Source organism: Amyelois transitella, chromosome 22, assembly GCF_032362555.1.
Source record: "Amyelois transitella isolate CPQ chromosome 22, ilAmyTran1.1, whole genome shotgun sequence".
NCBI lineage: Eukaryota > Metazoa > Arthropoda > Insecta > Lepidoptera > Pyralidae > Amyelois > Amyelois transitella.
Window position 1 is genome coordinate 4,405,978 of NC_083525.1, and position 19,104 is coordinate 4,425,081.

The 19,104-nt window shown below is 34.3% G+C and overlaps 1 protein-coding gene across 6 annotated transcripts; it reads right to left on the bottom strand.

The window, feature by feature from the left end:
* Nucleotides 1-3,127: 3,127 nt before the first annotated feature.
* Nucleotides 3,128-18,326, bottom strand: LOC106134200 (DNA ligase 1). Of its 6 annotated transcripts, none has more exons than XM_060950700.1 (12): nt 18,226-18,326; nt 14,180-14,351; nt 9,289-9,845; nt 8,970-9,132; nt 6,697-6,907; nt 5,744-6,011; nt 5,154-5,582; nt 4,871-5,068; nt 4,689-4,799; nt 4,378-4,529; nt 3,646-3,853; nt 3,128-3,447 (listed from the first exon to the last, which is right to left on the bottom strand). In XM_060950700.1, the coding sequence occupies exons 2-12, from the start codon at nt 14,340-14,342 to the stop codon at nt 3,250-3,252; spliced, it is 2,658 nt and encodes an 885-aa protein (XP_060806683.1). In that variant the 5' UTR covers nt 14,343-14,351; nt 18,226-18,326; the 3' UTR covers nt 3,128-3,249. The 6 variants fall into 6 exon arrangements, with proteins under 6 accessions (XP_060806683.1, XP_013189641.2, XP_060806682.1 ...); XM_013334187.2 differs by having other exon boundaries at nt 5,154-5,579; nt 18,172-18,321; XM_060950699.1 differs by having other exon boundaries at nt 18,172-18,321.
* Between the last annotated feature and the right edge of the window lie 778 nt (nt 18,327-19,104).

A 19,104-nucleotide genomic window follows, 5' to 3' on the forward strand; every position in this document is an offset into this window, starting at 1 on the left:
AAACCACTTCTTGCGAATATTCAAATCCATCGGCATAGAAAAAAACAGTTTCGTAGGAGATTTTATCGTTGTATTAGTGCATTGAGGCACGGCACAACATTTATAGGAACTCATTTTAATAATTTTCACACATATGACGTGGCACAAGTTAAATAAAACAAGAGAAAATCAAAACTTTTCGAAACACTAACAAGCTTTGTATGATATTTACACGAAATTTACGTCACTGCATGCCATGGCCGCCATATTGCTAAAAGTCGCGTTTTGGCGGCATATTTGAATATTTCATTTTCTTTTTCGATTTTTTAATAAAATAGCTGTAATAAAGGCAGAAAAGTATTTTTGTAGGGCTCCTTATAAACAAATAAATACCCTAAGATAGTTTTTAGAACTTTGTCAAATAGCCTATTAGGAATCACACAATGCAACAAAGTAAAAGAAAAAAGTACAGATCATAAGTATGTACATAAATTTGAAAACAGAAATCTAAATTTTGTACAAATTTTAATCAATAGAATTAAAAAGCAACAGATTTCTGAAAATGGGCGTTAAACTTCGAGTTAAGAATGACAAAAAAGCGCGAGGTTTTGCTCGGCAAGCACTAAGTTAACAACACTGTTCATTTAATTAATTGTTATTGTTGTTGTCAAAGTCTGTCGGTTTTGAAGTTTTAATTTTCAAAAGGAGCAAAAGTAACACATTTTACGGCTCTGGGTTTGAGTGATTTGCCTCATAGTCGATGCTTTAGTATTAAGCAACTCTAAACCAAAAATATACAACAGAAATATAGGAGACTTTGCGGATTAAGATATTGAGCTGGCTATAATAACTCAAAAAATATTACCTTATTCCAATTTAATGAATAACCAAACGCCACCCCAACTTAACAAATGATAGATGTTAAGAACTTACCTACCTATTATACTCGTGCCTTCTGTTCTTTCTGCGTTTTACACCTACATCAGAATGTTTTTGGCCTCTATCTCTTTCCAATTCGATTGAATGTCGTAAAAGGCGACTATGGGAATAGGCAAATTTATGCAGCAAACTTTAGTGCTGGTCTGATAGCTAAGAAATAACACCGTGTACCTACCAGCTGCTTCTCTTGCCGCGTAGTATAAAATTCAAAGGGGAAATAAGTAGAGGTATCAGATGTAGGTACTTGGAATTGGAAGTGCTAAGGCGATGGGCTAGCAACCTATCACTATCTGAATCCCTCATTTAGTTGAACCCATTTGAACCATAACAAAATTGGCTCCGTTCACTCTGTATGAGATAAAAATGTGTTTTTGTTATAAATTAAGGTACCTACCTATTATATATACATATATATAATCACGTCTATATCCCTTGCGGGGTAGACAGAGCCAACAGTCTTGAAAAGACTGATAGGCCACGTTCAGCTATTTGGCTTTAAGATAGAATTGCGATTTAAATAGCGACAGGTTGCTAGCTCATCGCCTAAAACAAGAATCCCAAGTTTATAAGCCTATCCCTTAGTCGCCTTTCACGATATCCATGGGGAAGAGATGGAGTGGTCCTATTCTTTTTTTCTATTGGTGCCGGGAACCACACGGCATAATACATTATGTAGGGAGGTAAGTAATAAAAAAGCGTGTAGTGTAGTGCAGATATCTACTCGTACCAATTATCCAACCTATTTCTAAATGCGAATGTAAGTTTGTTTTATAACAATATATTCTCTCGTCCACATTTTATAGTCTATTTCCTTGTTTGGATTATTGTGAAGTTGAGGTTATTGAAGAAAATGCTTAAGTGCAGTTTGTTACCCGCTCACCTAAATTATTCAACGTCAACTAAACCAAACGCATACCAAACCAAAAGATATGAAAATTTTTAAGTGATGATCAAGATGTCCCATAAAAATGAACAAATATGTTGAATTTGTTATCTCTTCACGCATTATCTCCTAAATTCCTCCTTTTTTTCTTCAGTTCTTCTTGAATTACTTCTGACTTTGAATACATATTTTGAATTGAAGAGAATTGAGTTTGGACTAAAGAAGGACATAGGGATAGGAGCTTTCATCCCGGTGAAGATATTGGTTCCTGTGGGATTTGCAAACAATCTGTATTTTCTTGTAGGTGGCGATAAATATGCGCGGGCGAAGCCGCAGTTATGAGCTAGTAGAACTTAAATAAGTAATTAGTCATTAAATAAAAAAAATGTGTTTAAGTATTTAATGCACTAAAATGATTTAATGATACAAATTATGTATTTTGTTTAAATATAAATAACGAGAAAATTGAGTATAAAGATTAACTTATAAAATAATTTAAATTAGATACATTATGTACAAATCACATGATCTGAAATTTTAGTAATAATAATTAATAGTTATATTCTCGTGTTATTACAGTACAGACTATTTCAAAATGTAATCATCAAACCTTCTTAAATAGAACATAAAAGATACGATCTAGTAAAAATTGTGTAAGGTTATATATGTATCTACTTACTTAATTATCTCTTTCAATAGATACCTGGGGATGAAAATTCTGAGATTTGATATGAAATTTCAATCGTGCCCTATCTTAATTAAAATTTGAATTAATAGAAGCGAAACCATAATTATAAATTAATAATATTTTTGTTAAGCTTACATTACGTATATATCTTAATAAAATATCACACAACCTAGCTTTTGATCCATGCTGCCGTTTTTAATTGTTATAAATAATTGATGCAGGTAAAATATAATCCAATCACTCATTTATAGCCATTATTTTACTGTACAGTAATGTGTTTTTTTATTTTAATAAATTATTGTCGTTAAAAAGGTCTTTAAAATCTTTTTCGGTGGTTATTTGGTTTTTTTTAATAGATATCTAAAAACAATGCTGAATTTATCACGATTAATTTTTTCTTTCTATTAAAAAACAATAGGTTAAGAATCATTTCACAATAATATCTCTTAATTAAGTCTAGGGACGTTTTTGATAAACAGATCATTAATGAAAGAAGACTGCTTAAGAAAAATTTGTTTTGTTATAATTATAACCCTATATTATAGTTATAAATATAATCATCTATTAATTCATAAATTATTTTCCATGTGAAATCTGAACAGGTATGGTAAGTATATGTTTTAAAAAAATACTTCATGTAGGGTTTTTTTGGAGGGTTTATATTCAGTGAAGCATACAGTAGGTAGCATCATACCATAGCATATCCCTTCATCATACCACAGACAGAATGGTCTGTTTACACCTTATAAATCTAACCCGATCATTCCAAGTCGTCAATCAAGGAATCCAATTCTTTCTGCAGCGTCTGCGATTCTTCTCTTTGCTTGAGGACATCGTCTTTTAGCCGGTCTACGTTCGCCATGAGCAAAGCATTTCCCTTCTTCAAAGCGTTGACCCTGGTCTCGTGTCGCTTTAGTCTCGTAGATAGATTTTCCTTCTTCTTAGGCAAAGGAGCATCCTGTAATTAAATTATTTGTTGTTAAATTAACAGAAATATCAGTTTTTAATTCAGTAGTGACAAAACCTACTCCGAAATGATCATTTTATTTATCAACATATTCCTTTGAACTTCGAATTATGAATTGAAGTTTCGTCTTATTTATTTATTTTAAAATATTCCTACAAATATTTAAAAGTAGACGTAAGTTTTACTTACTTCAGGCTCGCTTTCGCTTTCAGTTTCACTTTCGGTATCTTGCTCTGTTTCCGTCTCTGTTTCTTCTTCTTCTGACTCACTCTTCTTCTCTTCTTCAGATTCTTCCTCTTCCTCGTCTTCGTCTTCATCATCAGAACCAACTTCTTTCATCATTGACGCCATCTTGTCCACCTCCTGTTTTAACTCCTTGTATTTTCGTTTTTCTTCCCTGGACAAGAAGAGTTAACGAGTTCTATACATACTTAAAATTTGTAGAGGTTGAACACAATAATCTACATTTGAAGTCTTTTGCGAAGTCGAAATTGCTATTAAAATTTTCAAGCTCAATTGTTCAGTTCAAGGCATAAGCACAGTATGATTATAGCATATATAACGCAGGTAGCGTTGCAAGATTCAAAATGTATGTCATAATACTTACCGACGAAACGTGGCTAATCGTTAAAAAAATCTTCATCTAAAATTATTCGATGAATGTTATACTACGTGCTTTGTACTTTTATGATAAGTTCAGGAAAATAAGATAAGAAGACGTTTAGTAAAATAGTACAGCATGCTCAAGAAAGTTTTAATTATAGAGAAAACGTTAAAAATCCCCAACATAAGTTGTTTATGCAGTGAACATACTACAATTTGACTTATTAACGCATAAAGAAATTAAGAAAATTGATAAGTTCACGTCTAAAGTCATAAGCTTTCTTCAATGCAAATAGAGAGGTAAGAACTAGAACTGACTTTAAAGCAGCTTGCTGGTTCTTCAATGCCATTTTAAAGCCCATTCGTTCTTTCTTCATGTGGTCTTGCTTTTCTTTTAGATGTCTGATTTTGTTCCTCATATTGCGTATTTCTTTCTCCATTCTTTTTTGCTTCTTTTCCTCACTTTCTTCCTGTAATGAAAATATGAATTTAAATCTTAACATCTTCCTATACAGGTCATAAGCATACCAGATATTATTTTTATGACTGACTTGTAAGTTTTACTACTTTTTATTGATAAATAAAGGAAGAATAAGAAACTTATAATTTAAATAAAACAGTTACTTTACCTCTTCTTCATCGGATTCTTCTTCTTCTTCAAAACTGTCATCTTTGGTTATCGAAAGCTGTCTGATAGCGTGGCTCGAACGTCTTGAACCCATGTTTGAAGGCATAATACCCTGGAAATGTAAACATTTATTACAATGATTTAATGATGTTCAGTTGTCAAAAAGCAAAAATCAAGTGTTACCTCATCATCTCGGTTAGTGAAAGCAAAGTTATCAGAAGCAATGTTATTATTAGTGTTCATAGAAGACTTTTTGAGTTCCTGGGCTTCTGCAGAATTTATATCTATATTCAATAACCTACATTGCTTCTCAAATTCAAGCTGCCTCTTTTGATAGAATGACAATGGTTCCTCTGATAAATACATTTCTTCAAGCTTGTTCTGAAAGTGTTAGTAAAGCATTAGTTAAGCCCATAAGCATGAAAATTCATACTTGCTGTAAATGTTCAATAATTATTATGATTACCGATAAGGCCTGTTCTAATTTTTTTTCCAATTCGGCATTTCTTCTTTTAACTTCCTCAAGTTCTGTTAAAGCTGTGTCTCTATCTTCAGCCGCTTCTAAATATTTTCTTTCTAAATTATCCGCATTCTCTTTAGTTTTTTCGACTTCTTGCTTAAGACTATTGACGAGCCTTTCATCATATGCATCCGTAACAGATATAACAGTTTTGTGTTGCTCTTGTTTAATAATGGCACGTTCCCTAGCAAGTTCAGCTTCCAAATTTTGTATCCTTGTTAAAAGTCGTTTATTTTCTCTTTCTTGTGCTTCTTTATTTCTTAGTTCAATAGCTAGTAACTGCTTTGTGGACTGGAGATCGTCTCTGACCTTATCAATATCATCCATTTCATCAATCTCCTCTTCTTCTGTCGCTGGGGTTTGAAGAATGCCCTGCTTTAAAAATAAAAGACATTTATAGCTAGCAACTATTAAGTTCATAGTGCTACGAGTGATGTAGATGACTTTGTTGATTTTGGAACTATTAGTCCAATAAGATTTGTCCTTATTACGTATGTATGTTAATTCCCGAAATAAAATACTTTTGTACCACTTACCTCTGGAATACATGCTCCTGATGGCGAAGCTTGAATATTAGCTTGAGACATAGACTTCTGTACTTGTTCTTCAATAGTCATTTGCCGTCTAAATTTCCTTAAACCTTCTAGATTAGGTTTACTTCTATCATTAGTTTTAACTTTTTTTAATCTAACACCTTTGTTAATCTCTTTAAGGAGTTCATTGTGTGAATTAGGTTTCTCTGATTCGAATATGAACTGGTCTTTATTTTTTACAACGGCTGATCTAGTGATGATGGGGCTGGACCTAAAATTAAAGTCATAAAGCGTGAGTTTGTAAGAAAAGAGACGTGCCAATTTTTTATCGCGAATGTTGTTATAAAAAATGTTCTACGTCTATGCAAGAATAATTACCGCTATACGATTATGATCATCGTTTTTGCGTTCGTTAGCTTTGCGTATTCCCTGGGAAGAAAAATGCCTAGGATTTATCTATGACTACCTACGTTCCAGATGTACGGTGTTTAAACAATGATAATGGTAAGCAATCGATATTTTTGTTTAAAAATCTACTGAATAGTTACTTGCCATAATTATATTGTATAATAGGCGTCGGTGGTCGGATCGGTAAGGTACGGTTGAAATGCGTGATTCGCAAAAGCTCAAATCAGCTCAAGCTGCTCAGGTTCAAATCGCACCTCAGCCATGTACCAATTACTCTATTCAAAATTATGTACATTACAGTAACGAATGCTCTTATGAGGGAAAACATAGTAATTCAGGCAACTGGTTGTGTAACCATTTATCCAATACGGGTTAGGTTTACCTGCAAAAGTTGCGGAGGTCAGATGGGGGTCGCTTTGTGTAAAAACTTGACTCACACAATCCAGGATCCATGGTCAAAGCCACACCCCGACTAAAGCCAGGAGGACAAAGAATTAGGTATATTGTTTAGTAAAAATAGTAAACCTAGCAAAATAATAATATAAAACCTGTCATTGCAGACAACATGTTTCAGTTTCTTCCCCTGTTCGACCTCCTTCATCATGTCGCTCCAGTCTGGTCTCTTCCGTGGTCTGCTGCGGAGTTGTTCTACCTTCTTCAGCTTCTGAGGATCCAGTGGCGCCTTCTTGAATTCCGGGGGTGGCGGCATCTTTGGCGGCAAGGGCGGTGGCATTGGTGGTGGTGTCGGTTTAAGCAAACCTGTCACATGTAAATTGTGAATTTCCTTTCTATAGAACTTTACTTATATTCATACATAAGATCAAGTCTTTATCCCTGACGGGCTAGACAGAAGCAATCGTCTTAAAAGACTTGAAGGCAACGTACAGCTGTAGGTATGGCTTATGATAAAATTGAGATTCAAATAGTGTCAGGTTGCTAGCCCATCGCCTAAAAGTAGAATCCCGAGTTCATTAGCCTATCTCGTAGTCGCCTTTTACGTCGTCCATGAGAAAGATATGGAGTGGTCCTATTCTAGGGTACCGGAAACCACACGGCAAATAGGTACATATATAGAACTTAATTCGTAAATACCTAAATACTTAGGTACTTGTCTACTAATTTATTGTTTCATATGCCTTTAGAATATGACTGGCGCTTTAGAATATGACTAATCTATCTCTTTCCCATGACTGTCGTAAAAAGGAATAGGCACATTCATCTAGGGAAGCTTTAAACATGATTGATCCATTATAGCCTAGTTTCCCCTGAGAAAGTTACGGAGGTCAGACGAGAATCGCTTCATGTAAAAATTTGATGTACCCAATCTAAAATCATGGTGAAAAGGTACTTACACACAGGCCCCTCTCATATAATCGGGAATAACGCCAGGAGATATAGACAAATTTATTAATTCAATTCTTTTTATCAACTATATCAACCTTAAAATATTATTGAGAATTTACATTCTTAATTGCCCTTAAAACTATAAATTTTTCGTATTAAATAATATCGCGAACATTATAAAAAAAAAGTTTAAATATAAGTAGCCCCACCACTACATATTTTACGTTCTTTCTGAAATTTAAAACAGGTTTTATTAGTTCTCTCCATCTTCAATATCACCCTAACCCACCTTTAAATAATGCTCCTTGCCCCTCTTCCGCCATTATTATCACTTCCGTCTTATTTATCACCAATAATATCACTAACACAATTCTAGAAATCTATAAGAGTCACATCAACCAAGAACTAAAAGAGTTTTTTCTTAATTATATTCGACGTAAAATCGAAATCACTATAAATTTAATACAGTGAACACAATCAATAGTATGAAATAGACCATCGTACTGATCTCGTGTGCATTTGCACCTGAGTCTAGTATGCGGTGCATGCGGAAAAGCCCGCTACTATTTTGGATCACATTTAGACCATCGTCTGACATACAAGAGATCAAAAAGCAAAGATCTGAATGAATGTCTCTTGCTCGGTATGCTCATTAGAAGTTAGCTTACTTTGTAATGTAATTGCAAGCGTAATTTAATGTTAAAGATTTGCGTTTTCTACGTTTCATTACAAAATTGTTTGAGGTTTATTAACCGAAGTTATTTCAATCATGTTAATTTTTTAAATTAAATCTTTTACATGTAAATAAATAATAGACACTTAAATTAATTAAAGTATCGCCTTCAGTTCTGCATAGGTAGATATGAATTCTAACGTCACTCTTTATTACCTAACAAAGTGAGTCTCTTAAAAATCTTTCATGTTATCTCGATAAACTAATCTCATTAAAACCCTTACTACGAATCGACTGCCAAAAATCATTGCTGATTAATGCTAGGCTTCATGTATTGCGCCTGCGTCGATCGTACGCGCATTCTGATCTAGTCTAATTTTGTGCCAGAGAAAGTGCTAGTGTGTCAATGTTGTGTCACAGTATAAGGAACAATACAAAGAAATAAAAGATTATTTTCAGCAATTTGATTCATCGCTCTATCTAATAGCATTTGTTTTACTTCTTCATTTCAGACCTATTTAAAGATACCACATCTATACGCTCTTAAATAGCGATCACAATGGCTACCAACTGTGGTGTTTATATGCTTCTGTTTGTATGAAATTTCTATAAGTACATAATGAATATATTTATAACCTTCAGACTTGACATGATAAGAAAAAGAATTGCATCAAGTAACTCAAATCTGTTTTTGGAAGAATCATATGGAGGCTCATCATACAGACGCCATTTAACGATTTTGCTATAAAGACGTGATTTCTGTGCCTATTAGCTACAGAGTCTAATTCAGTTAAAAGTACTTACTTCTTAAACTCTCATTCTTTGTCAGCGTATGTCCTTTCGGAATTTCATTAGCCAGGGTTTTGTCTATATTTTCCTTCACTCGCTCGTGTAAAGGATCCCTCCATTTCTTCACAGGCTCGTCTTTCGAAGGCTGTTTCTGTAGTGAAGGTTTGCGGGGTGGTAGCTGGAAAAACAATAAATATTCTTATTAGTCAACAACATGAGAGAATGACAGATTTTTAGAAAAAAGAAAAAATTCGGTTGAATCACCTATCGTCAAATCACCTAAAAAGCACATTTAACCGATAATAGTTTTATAAGGTGGAATAAAAAAAAATACCTTTGATGGAGTTTTTTCAAGTGGTGTTGGTGGCTTTGTTGCCATTTTAGATTTGGTTTCCATTTTTTCTTCTACTTTAGGAGTCTCAGTCACTTTGGTAACAGGTTTTGTGTCTTTGTTTGTAGTATTTGTGGAACTTTTATCATTAGTAATCTTATTGTTCACCGCATTATTAGGCTTTGTAGGACCATTTTTACTTGATTTGTCTTCAGCCTTTTCGGCTTTCCTATCAACTATAGTTACTGATTTTTCCTTAGCTTTATCATCGATTGTTCTTACTGTCCTTAAAGTTGGTTTCTTTTCTTCGGCCTTATTATTAACGGCCTTTTCTTCTGCTTTAGGGGTTTTGGTGTCCAATTTAGAATTTTTGTCTTCCTGTTTGGGAGATTTGTCCACAGTTTTTAAATTAGATTTTGAAAACCTTGGCTTCTCGTCGGCTGGTTTTGTAGCTTTATCTAATAGTTTGGCTGCTGATGGTTTTACTAACTTTTCTTCTACAGGTTCTGCAACACCGTTTTCATTTTTGTCTCTTATTGTAGCTTGTTTCTTTAGTCCGGCTGCAAAGAAATATATAAATAAAACATAAGTAAGTATTAAAAGGCAATTTTCGATTCAATAGAATATATCTAAATAAAATTTTCTTCCTTTGTCATTATTTGAGATAAAAGATGAGCCGACTGTGATATTAATAAGCAATAAGAATAAAATTAATCCTCCCATATAATACTTAAATATAATTGTTTGTCATGTTTTTACGGCGCAGTCGCTGAACGATTTTAGGTAGTCAATCAAGGGTGAGAGAAGGATTTGAAATTTTTGTTCAACCCTGATGATAAAAAACATAGGTGTAGATGTTTAGATGTGTAACCTATATATAAAAATTGCATGAAGATTATAAAACTAGAAAGGTCGAAAAATTTTTTAAGAGTAGGTACATTAAATTTTATAGAAAATGATATTGATGGAAACACGTGTTGTGACCCCGACGCGGGCGGTGCATTTTGATGGCATGCGCGTGCGCGTACGTAAATAAACATGGCCGTTGCCAAGATGGCCGACCTTCGCTATTTTAGCACGGTAGCTTGTCAAAATTCTCTATTAAATAGCCAAGTGGATATGAAAAATTAGCTTTTATTGGTAAAAATATTTAACCAATTATAATGCCTGAGTTACGACGTCCCTAACTGTTATTGCAAAAGCGGATATATTTTCATAAATATTAATCAGAGAAGATAAAGACATTGTTAAACTTGGAAAAGGGGTAAAGTTTTACTATTCCTTATTTTGAATAAATTCCATCCCATTGAGGTCCATAAATGAGTAATCCCTGTCATCTTCGTCTTGGCACTCATACAGTTGAGTGCAAAAGTCCATATCGTTTTAAACTGTTTTATATTAATTTATTTTGAATTAATCACGGTGAATTTTGAATACTTTTTAGATAAAACATTAATCTTTTAGAATCTAGCAGATAAATCAACTTGATTTCTTATCCGTTTGCCATTTTTTTAAGGTTGATTGATAGATAATGTTTTAAGCATTAAGTTTATCTGCAGTAACTTTAAGGCTTAGGTAATATTTTTTTTAAACACATATACATATTTTACAACGTATTTTGAAGACGGTGGCTATGATAATTTCGAATCAATTAAACGGGCCCTTATGGAAATTTCAAAGATAATTTCACGCATCCGTTTATTTTGTGAAAAGTCAGTCCTCTCTAAAAATACCGGGCCGTCTGCGTGGTCCCGAAATATCTCCACAACACTCCCGTTTATCCGACACGTCATGACACAGCGAATTTAACACTTTTAGTTTTATTTTATAGCCTGGCCCTAGATTGAACTTTGTTATTTGAAAAATGGAATATTGACGTACCATCTGAAATATGTCCTTCTACCTATATCTATGTACGTATCCGATTTTATCTAAAACTATTTGGAACATATTATAATATAATGATTTCGGCTTCTTCTAGTGTAGCAAAGAAGTGAAATGATTATTTGTTTCAATTAGATAATGTGACAAGTAATTTAATTTTGAAAAACCTATACATCTAAGTACTTAGCAAAATATACTTATTGCATTTAAGTATTTATATATTTTTACTTTATTGACTTTAACGAGGTAAGTAAATTAAAATTGTAATTATGTGCAGTTAAACTTTACCTTGAAATATTCAAACGTTGATAGGATCCCTTGCATAAAACCTGCTTTTCACAATTTCATCGATTTAATTATGACATCACCAAATCCACAGCGTTCCTGAATTTAGCGTCCGATTTACTGAAATTCCTTACGCGCCTGCGCACACCAAATTCGTTTGGTTACACACTCCAGACTAACAAACTTTTGAACGGTTTCGGAGAGTCAATTATTATGAAGTTGTGTCTCCTGCCAAAGCTTCGGGCAGGTGCTGACGTCATCATACACATACATACATCAACACATCTACCCACTGAAGATATAACATGCAATGTGAAAAATACGGCTATTCCAAAGTAGCGTTGGAAAAATAATAAACATCACTAACAATAATAGAATAGCATGGAATTATTTATGTTCGGGATTCGTTCTAGTAGCCATCTACATTACTTATACATACATACATACATATAATCACATCTATATCCCTTGCGGGGTAGACAGAGCCAACAGTCCTGAGCGGACTGATAGGCCACGTTCAGCTATTTGGCTTTAAGATAAAATTGAGATTATAGATATAGATAATTGATACATTACTTATGTTGTCATTATTACATGTGTGGAAAAATGTGAATATGAAAATAAGATTAAATTATCGTATTTTAATACATGTTTCACACATTTAGATACATGTATGTAACATGTATCTACACCTACCCAGTTATCACAAGGAGTTTATATTTTACATATGTATTAACATTCGTTTAGTGTTAATATTTACGTGGCAAGAATATTCTTTTGTAACATCGATAACCGAGCAATCATAAAAAAGTGGTGTAGAAAGTATCATAGTCACATGTTTAAAAGTTTAAAGGCCAAATTAATCAAGTTCTCAGTTTGTTTGAACCCTAAATATAAATTCCAAAATTGCCCGAGCAAAGTTTACCTTCCATCAATTCAATTAATTTCGCTATGTCTTCTAAAATAATAGCGTTGGAGCTCGCCGCCGGCTCCGCCATTTTGGCACGCGCGAAAAAATTGTGACTTCCTCGTCGGAAAGATTGAGCCGGACTGAAGATCGGACTATCAACGAAATTATCACACTTTTTATAAATCCGAGAGCTGAGAGTTAAAGTATTGACAGGAACATGGACAAATGAAAAAGAAATAATAATGTTCCACTGCGTTGCGTGGTTATTCGTAAGTAGGTACCTAAGTATTGAAGAAGTTTTAAAGAAATTATTCCTAATGTAGATATTTTACTTTCATATTTTAATTTTATTTAAATCTAAATTTTTATAAATGAGCATTAGCAACCTGGCTAAAAGGTAACTTCTTGGTTATAAGCGAATTTTGTTGATGTTTTGAGCAGAGAAGTTACCGCTTAATTTTCAGAAATTCCCGCGCATGCGAATCCTCGGCGGCAGGCACAGCTAATAAGCGCTCCATAAATCATACATGCACTTTACATTTAGACTGCTCAACATTGAAAATAGCTGCTTATTCGTCATATCACCTAGAAAAGCGCTTACGTATTATTCCTCTACACGCGCAATATAATGTCATTGATACGAACCACTTCCAATCCTACGCATGAATTAGACGACTTTTGATTTATAAATGGCTGGCAGATTTGCTGACGTTACGAATTTAAACAACGGATGTGATGTTTTCCGCCCTAGGATGACAAAAACAGACCTAAATTTAGGTTCTTACTAAGTGAATGGGTTTTCTAATATATTTGTCGTTGTTTTTAGACTGTAGAAAAGGAGGCTGAATCATACAATGAAATTCGGAAAACGTAGAAAACTATTCAGAAATTCATATGTCTCTACTATCTGTACTAGTATGTAAAGATTCAGATTCAGACATTTCTTTTTTGTTTGTAAGGACTAAACTCAAAAATTAACTAGCTCGATTTTCACAGATGAAAATCGGAAGAGAGATAAATGGGGCACCATGGATTCGACTTGAAGTAATACCATGGCCCGGGGTCCTAAATTGGTATTATAACATATTACTACGTAAGTAATAATAAATAGCTCTTTAGGTTTCTTTCATCAAAATTTTATTAAGCCTCATCATGTTTCCACAGAATTTGATGATAAATAGAGTTAAGCAGGTAACTTTAGGCTACAAGTCGGTTTGCCGGAAGAGTTTTTCCTTTTATTTTCAGAGTTTAAGTTTAGGTAATTTTTCGCCGCGTCGCAAGGGCGCTACGTGGGCGGGGTGGGGGCATCTGAATTTAAGAGGATGTGTATGTGTCAACTCGCCTCTTCTTCCTCCTGGTTAGTCCCGGTTGCATTCTCACACTATGGATAAAAGCCTGAGGTATGCCTATGACCATGGATTCTCGGTGACTGATCTCGTGTGAATGAAACAAGTAAATTTTTTTTTTCGAAAATTGGCACAATTGTGCAACTAAATCTGTTTAAAAGGTTCAATTCAACCACATTATTATTGATTGTGAACTAACTTAATAACAAAACATAAAAGTACCCTCAAGTAACGAGTTTACATGAAAATAATAATAAATGAGGAAGATAAAAGAAGCGGAAAGCTTGCATGGCCACATAAAATCACACCTCTTCCGGATGGGTAGGCAGAGACTCTTGCCACTTGCCACGAACCTTGCTTCATAGCCTACAAAACAAATAAGAAATAAGTGCCAAGTGGAAAACTGTAGTCTCTCCCTACATGGCAAGAAACGACAGTTTACGAGTATGTACATATGTATAGAACTTACGTTTCTTAGCAGCCGGCTGGTCTTCTACTTCCGCTTTAGTATCCACTGGCTTCAATTTCCTCTGAGTCCATGGTGGGGGAGCCTCGGCGTCTTTATCCTTGACCCATGGTGGGCGGTAGTTATCTCTCTTCGCCCCAGAGTTGCTCACGTTGCCGATCGGCATGGTGGTAGCCTGTGTGATGTTGAAGATTTGTTTGACTTATTATTCTTTGTCAACGATAACCGGTTCGTGGCCCAAATAGAAAAAAAGAATAGGACCACTCTATCTCTTTCCCATGGATATCGTAAAAAGTGACTAAGGGATTTTTGGCTCTGTCTACCCCGCGAGGGATAAAGACGTGACTATTTGTATGTATGTATGCCAACTTTACTTTTCACGGCGGTACAATAATGCGAGTAATATGTGGCATGATTGTTATAAGGTATTTCCTACAGCTTGCTTTATCTAGTTTTAACATAAAGGAAACTGATAAGTTTAGAGTTACGGTTTTTGAATCAAATTCGTAGCTTGTAAATTAACATATTTATGCTTGATTTATTTCTTCTTCTTTGTAACCAAATTACGAGAATAACATTTATCACAAGCTCAAGCATTAATCTAGGAGAATGTGTCTCAGTTTTTCACACGTTCATTAAACTTTTGGAGTAAGGTCGAATGATTGAAATAAACACTGTGTGTTGCCAAATCTAAGGACTAGTATGTTATGTTTTGTTCATGTATCTGCTTCCAAGTTAGTTATAGCATTGCGCTTGTCTGGGTCGCGTCCTCTCTCGTGAGGAGCCCGAGGTTCGCCTATAACCACTGTTCAGGTCTGACATGAAGAGGTTTTAAGTCTGATCTCATCAATCTTTCTAGGGAACCTCAGCGGCTTATATCTTATCTCCTTTAACTTTATAGGGGAAAATAACCCAGCTTGGTTCGTGGTTGTTAAGGGATCATTATGATTCTACAAGTCCGCTTAAAGCTAAATGTAGCGAAAGTCATTAATTGCTTGTCGTACCTACTTGTTAGAAACAAAAAATGTCAGTAGGTATAAGTAATGTATTTTTTTGGATATTATTACAAAGGAAAAGAAGGTCATCCCATCTTTTCGGCGGAGCGTAGCAGTAACTTGGTAAGCCTTGAATTTGATGTGAATTAGGCAATGATCCTGGGTTTTAAAAGCAACAGCAAAAAACTCAACCTATTGAACGTGTTTCCAAGAATTAGCAGCAAGAGAAGTACAATTTCCGGATAAAAATTACTTATATAATCTTCGCCTTCGGGATTGACGCATGAAATATAGTCGTATGCTTAAGCGAGACATGAACATATGGGCGAGGACGTCGTGAACATGCGCAGCAGAACATGCATTCTGGTATGAATATGTCACTTTACGTAAAAACCTGCCATACTCAATCCAGCCCCTGTAGCATGGCACGCGCGAAATCTATCATTGTTTCGCTTTTTATTATGACGTGAAACGGGACAGGGATAGTTTTTCGCATTATACGTAATAATGGTTAAAAGACGCACCCCACACTGCTCTTTAAGATGTAAGCGGGACTAATGTCGGGAGGAAGAAGAGGTACTTAAAACTCTCATGTTCGCAAATGGTAAACATAAATTTTATTAGGTAGTAAAATAGCTTATTTAATTGTCAACAAATCCTATATACATATATTTAAAATTACTTCACGATAAGTGACGTATTTAACATCATAACCACCAGATGGCGACCGGAACAGCCCAACCAATGGAAGATTATTCAAGCGCGATTATGATGTGATAAAACTCATGTTTTTGAAATCTGATTAGGTAACTTACCTGTATCTTGATCATACGCAAAAAACGTAATTACGTATGTTTATTGAGTCATAGCTCAAAGTAAAGGGTAGATAATTATGAAAGCTAGTTACTTTGTTTTTGATAAGAACAGGTAAATATGGACATGGTTCTGTCTATTGCTTTGAAATTCGTCTATGAATCCAATAAAGTTAACCTAAATATGTAATAACAAAATATACCTTTTGTCATTTAAGAGATGACAAATAGAAGTAATATAGGTAATTAAATGGCTACTTAATTAGTAACGATAATAAAATATTTTTTTTCATAATAAATAATACTTCTTTATGGAATTATTTATTTTTATGTGTGGTTATGACAAGTTTCAGTTTGCCTTCCCATGCGAATTCTGATGACAATTTGGGCATTGTGTCTTTCAAGAACAACAAAAGGAAGAAAATCTCCGGGTCTGTTATCAAAACAGTTTCCACAGGTTTGGTTTCATCACGATACACGATGAAGGGTCGTCAGTTGGTAATAATAACATTTTATGATGTTAGGTTCAGAAAATCGCCAAAACATAATCACGAGAGCTGTTCATTCAACAAGCTGTATTTTTAGCTAAGCAGTCACCTACCGCGGCGTTTTCTATTGCGTGTAACATCGCATAACATTAACAATCCGAACTAATAAGTATTATAAATGCAAAGTAAGTTTGTTTGTTTCTTAATTTCTTCACACGTTATAATTACTGAACCTATCTTCTTAAAATTTCTCATAAATATGTATTGAGAGTCTGGGGAAGGACAAGGGGTACTTTGGTCCCAATCCCTGGGACCAAAGTACTAAAACTGGGCTTTCATCCCAGTAAAAACCAAAGGTCCCGTGGGATTTTCGAATAAATTGCATTATTTTGTACGTGGTGCTAAAATCGCGCGGGCGAAGCTGCGGGTGAAAGCTAGTTGTAAATATATCGTGTGCAAAACAATCGCCATCATTGTTTACGCAATAGAAAACTATCTTCCTTCTGGCGTTAGTTCCGTTCACGTTCACATCTCCCTAGGGAGAAACCCGGGGGATGCATTTGACCATGGTCCTGGATGTGGTTACTTAGGATTTTCCCTGAAGCGACTCCCCTCAATCTACGCAACCTTTTGCGGGGAAACCTAACCCATATTGGGTAAAAGAAAATAAAATACTTAGCATGAAATTACTTACGAGTATAATGAAACAAACAGAATAGGACACTTGAATAAAATAGGCAATCCAGAAGAACTTTATATGTGATAAGCCTGTTGCAATTCAACACAATTTTTATTGGATGTGGTTGTACTGTAAGTTTAAATAGATGTTTTTGAGTGTTTTGGTAATCCTGTAAATCATAAGTATTCCCCCTATTGTTTTAAGTTATCTCACTAATATTTTAGTCATGGCTTAAATTACAATTGTACTTACTGTACAAACACAAGGGAAAGTATTTTTTTTAATCAGCTTATTTTTTTTGTAAACACACTTTTCAACTTAATACATGTTTTTTATTCGGACAATTCATAGTTCTAGATATCTTATAATTAAACGGACCTATTAGTTTAGGTACCAAGTATGTATTTACTAAATATATGTATGTAAATTCTATTCCAAATAAATAATAGTCTGAGATGGAAAGATATATTAAGTGAATTTATGACTACCGTTATAGTTTACGATCGTGTTTAGTTAAATCTCATCCTCATTACAAAATTTCCGGATGTTGAAGATGTGAAATTTTACATAATCTTCATTATTTTTCCAGTCTAGAAGTTTCGCAACTGTGACGCGTTAGTAAGTTGTTCATTTGGCCAACATTAATGATTCTTCAGAATGGAAAAAGTTAAGTTATTATATCAGCAAAAAATAAATAAATATTAACAGACCTGAGAATTTTTAAAAGGCAGTTAATAGACCTACATTAACAGCAGTTATTATATATGAACTGTCTTTTAAAAATTCTGTGCGTTTATTGAAAACTTGGATGTCAGCACCTGCACCAACAATTTGTTTAATCAAATCTCTATAAGGTTAAGCATATAAACTATCTATACTTGCTTCTAGAGAGTTCAAATATTTTTTTTCTAATTAAGGAAAATAAGGTTTGCAACTGGACATATGTATTTATATTTTAAATGCTAAAGTTTATATAAGTAAACTATGTAATTACGTAAACATTTACAGTATTTACTTTTACCTATCTGTGTATGTGTGCGTGTGTGGTGTAAAACACAGATGAAGTCCAACGCACTTAATAATCACAGCACCACGGGAACCGGGGATTAGCCAGTCATTATTAACTTATGAAACTGGGATGAATCCGGGATAGAAGCGCGTGCGCGGGCGCTTAGCTCGCGACTAAGGAATTTCATCGCGGACAATCCTCTGGAACTTTATAAATAGGCGCGTCAGAATGGCGGGAACTGAAGTTGGTGGATATTATGTATGTTAAGGTTGAATGGAATTTAAAAAAATACGAATAGTAACGAGAAAGTGCGTTCGTTCGTTTGTCTTCTTTTCACGCTTTATTTACTTGACCAAACTTTATGACATCAAAATTTCACATAGATTAATAAGTACTAAAGAAGTCACAGGATATTTTTATTCAGTGAAATTTGTGTTTTATGATGTGATTTGCTATACAAAAGAGGCATTTTAATTTTCCTATTAACTATTTAATTATAAGATTCCCGCTGTGTAGAGGCGCACATCCCGCTAGTTTTAAATAAAATGGCGTCAGATATTCTATTTTCGACATTCGCCCTCCGCTCACCGCTACGCCATACACACAATCCTATGAACATTAACGAATTTCTTCCGACACCCACTTGTGAACATTGATAAATACCCTATTCATTGATGAACATTATTTATTTACTTATTTACTTACCTACTCGTAAGTATCTATGTATTCATCTTGTATAGGTAGGCGATGGGTTAAGCAACCTTTTACTATCTATCTGAATTTCAATTTCATAATGATAACGATGAAAATAAAAATTTCAAAGGCCACGACCTTTTCGACTGTTGGCTATGTCTTCCCCGTAAGGAATAAAGTCGTGATGTTCGTTTAAAAAAACTTTCTTTAGGCCGCTGCGTATAATTTGTTTTCGCTCCTTTTTCTTTTCAA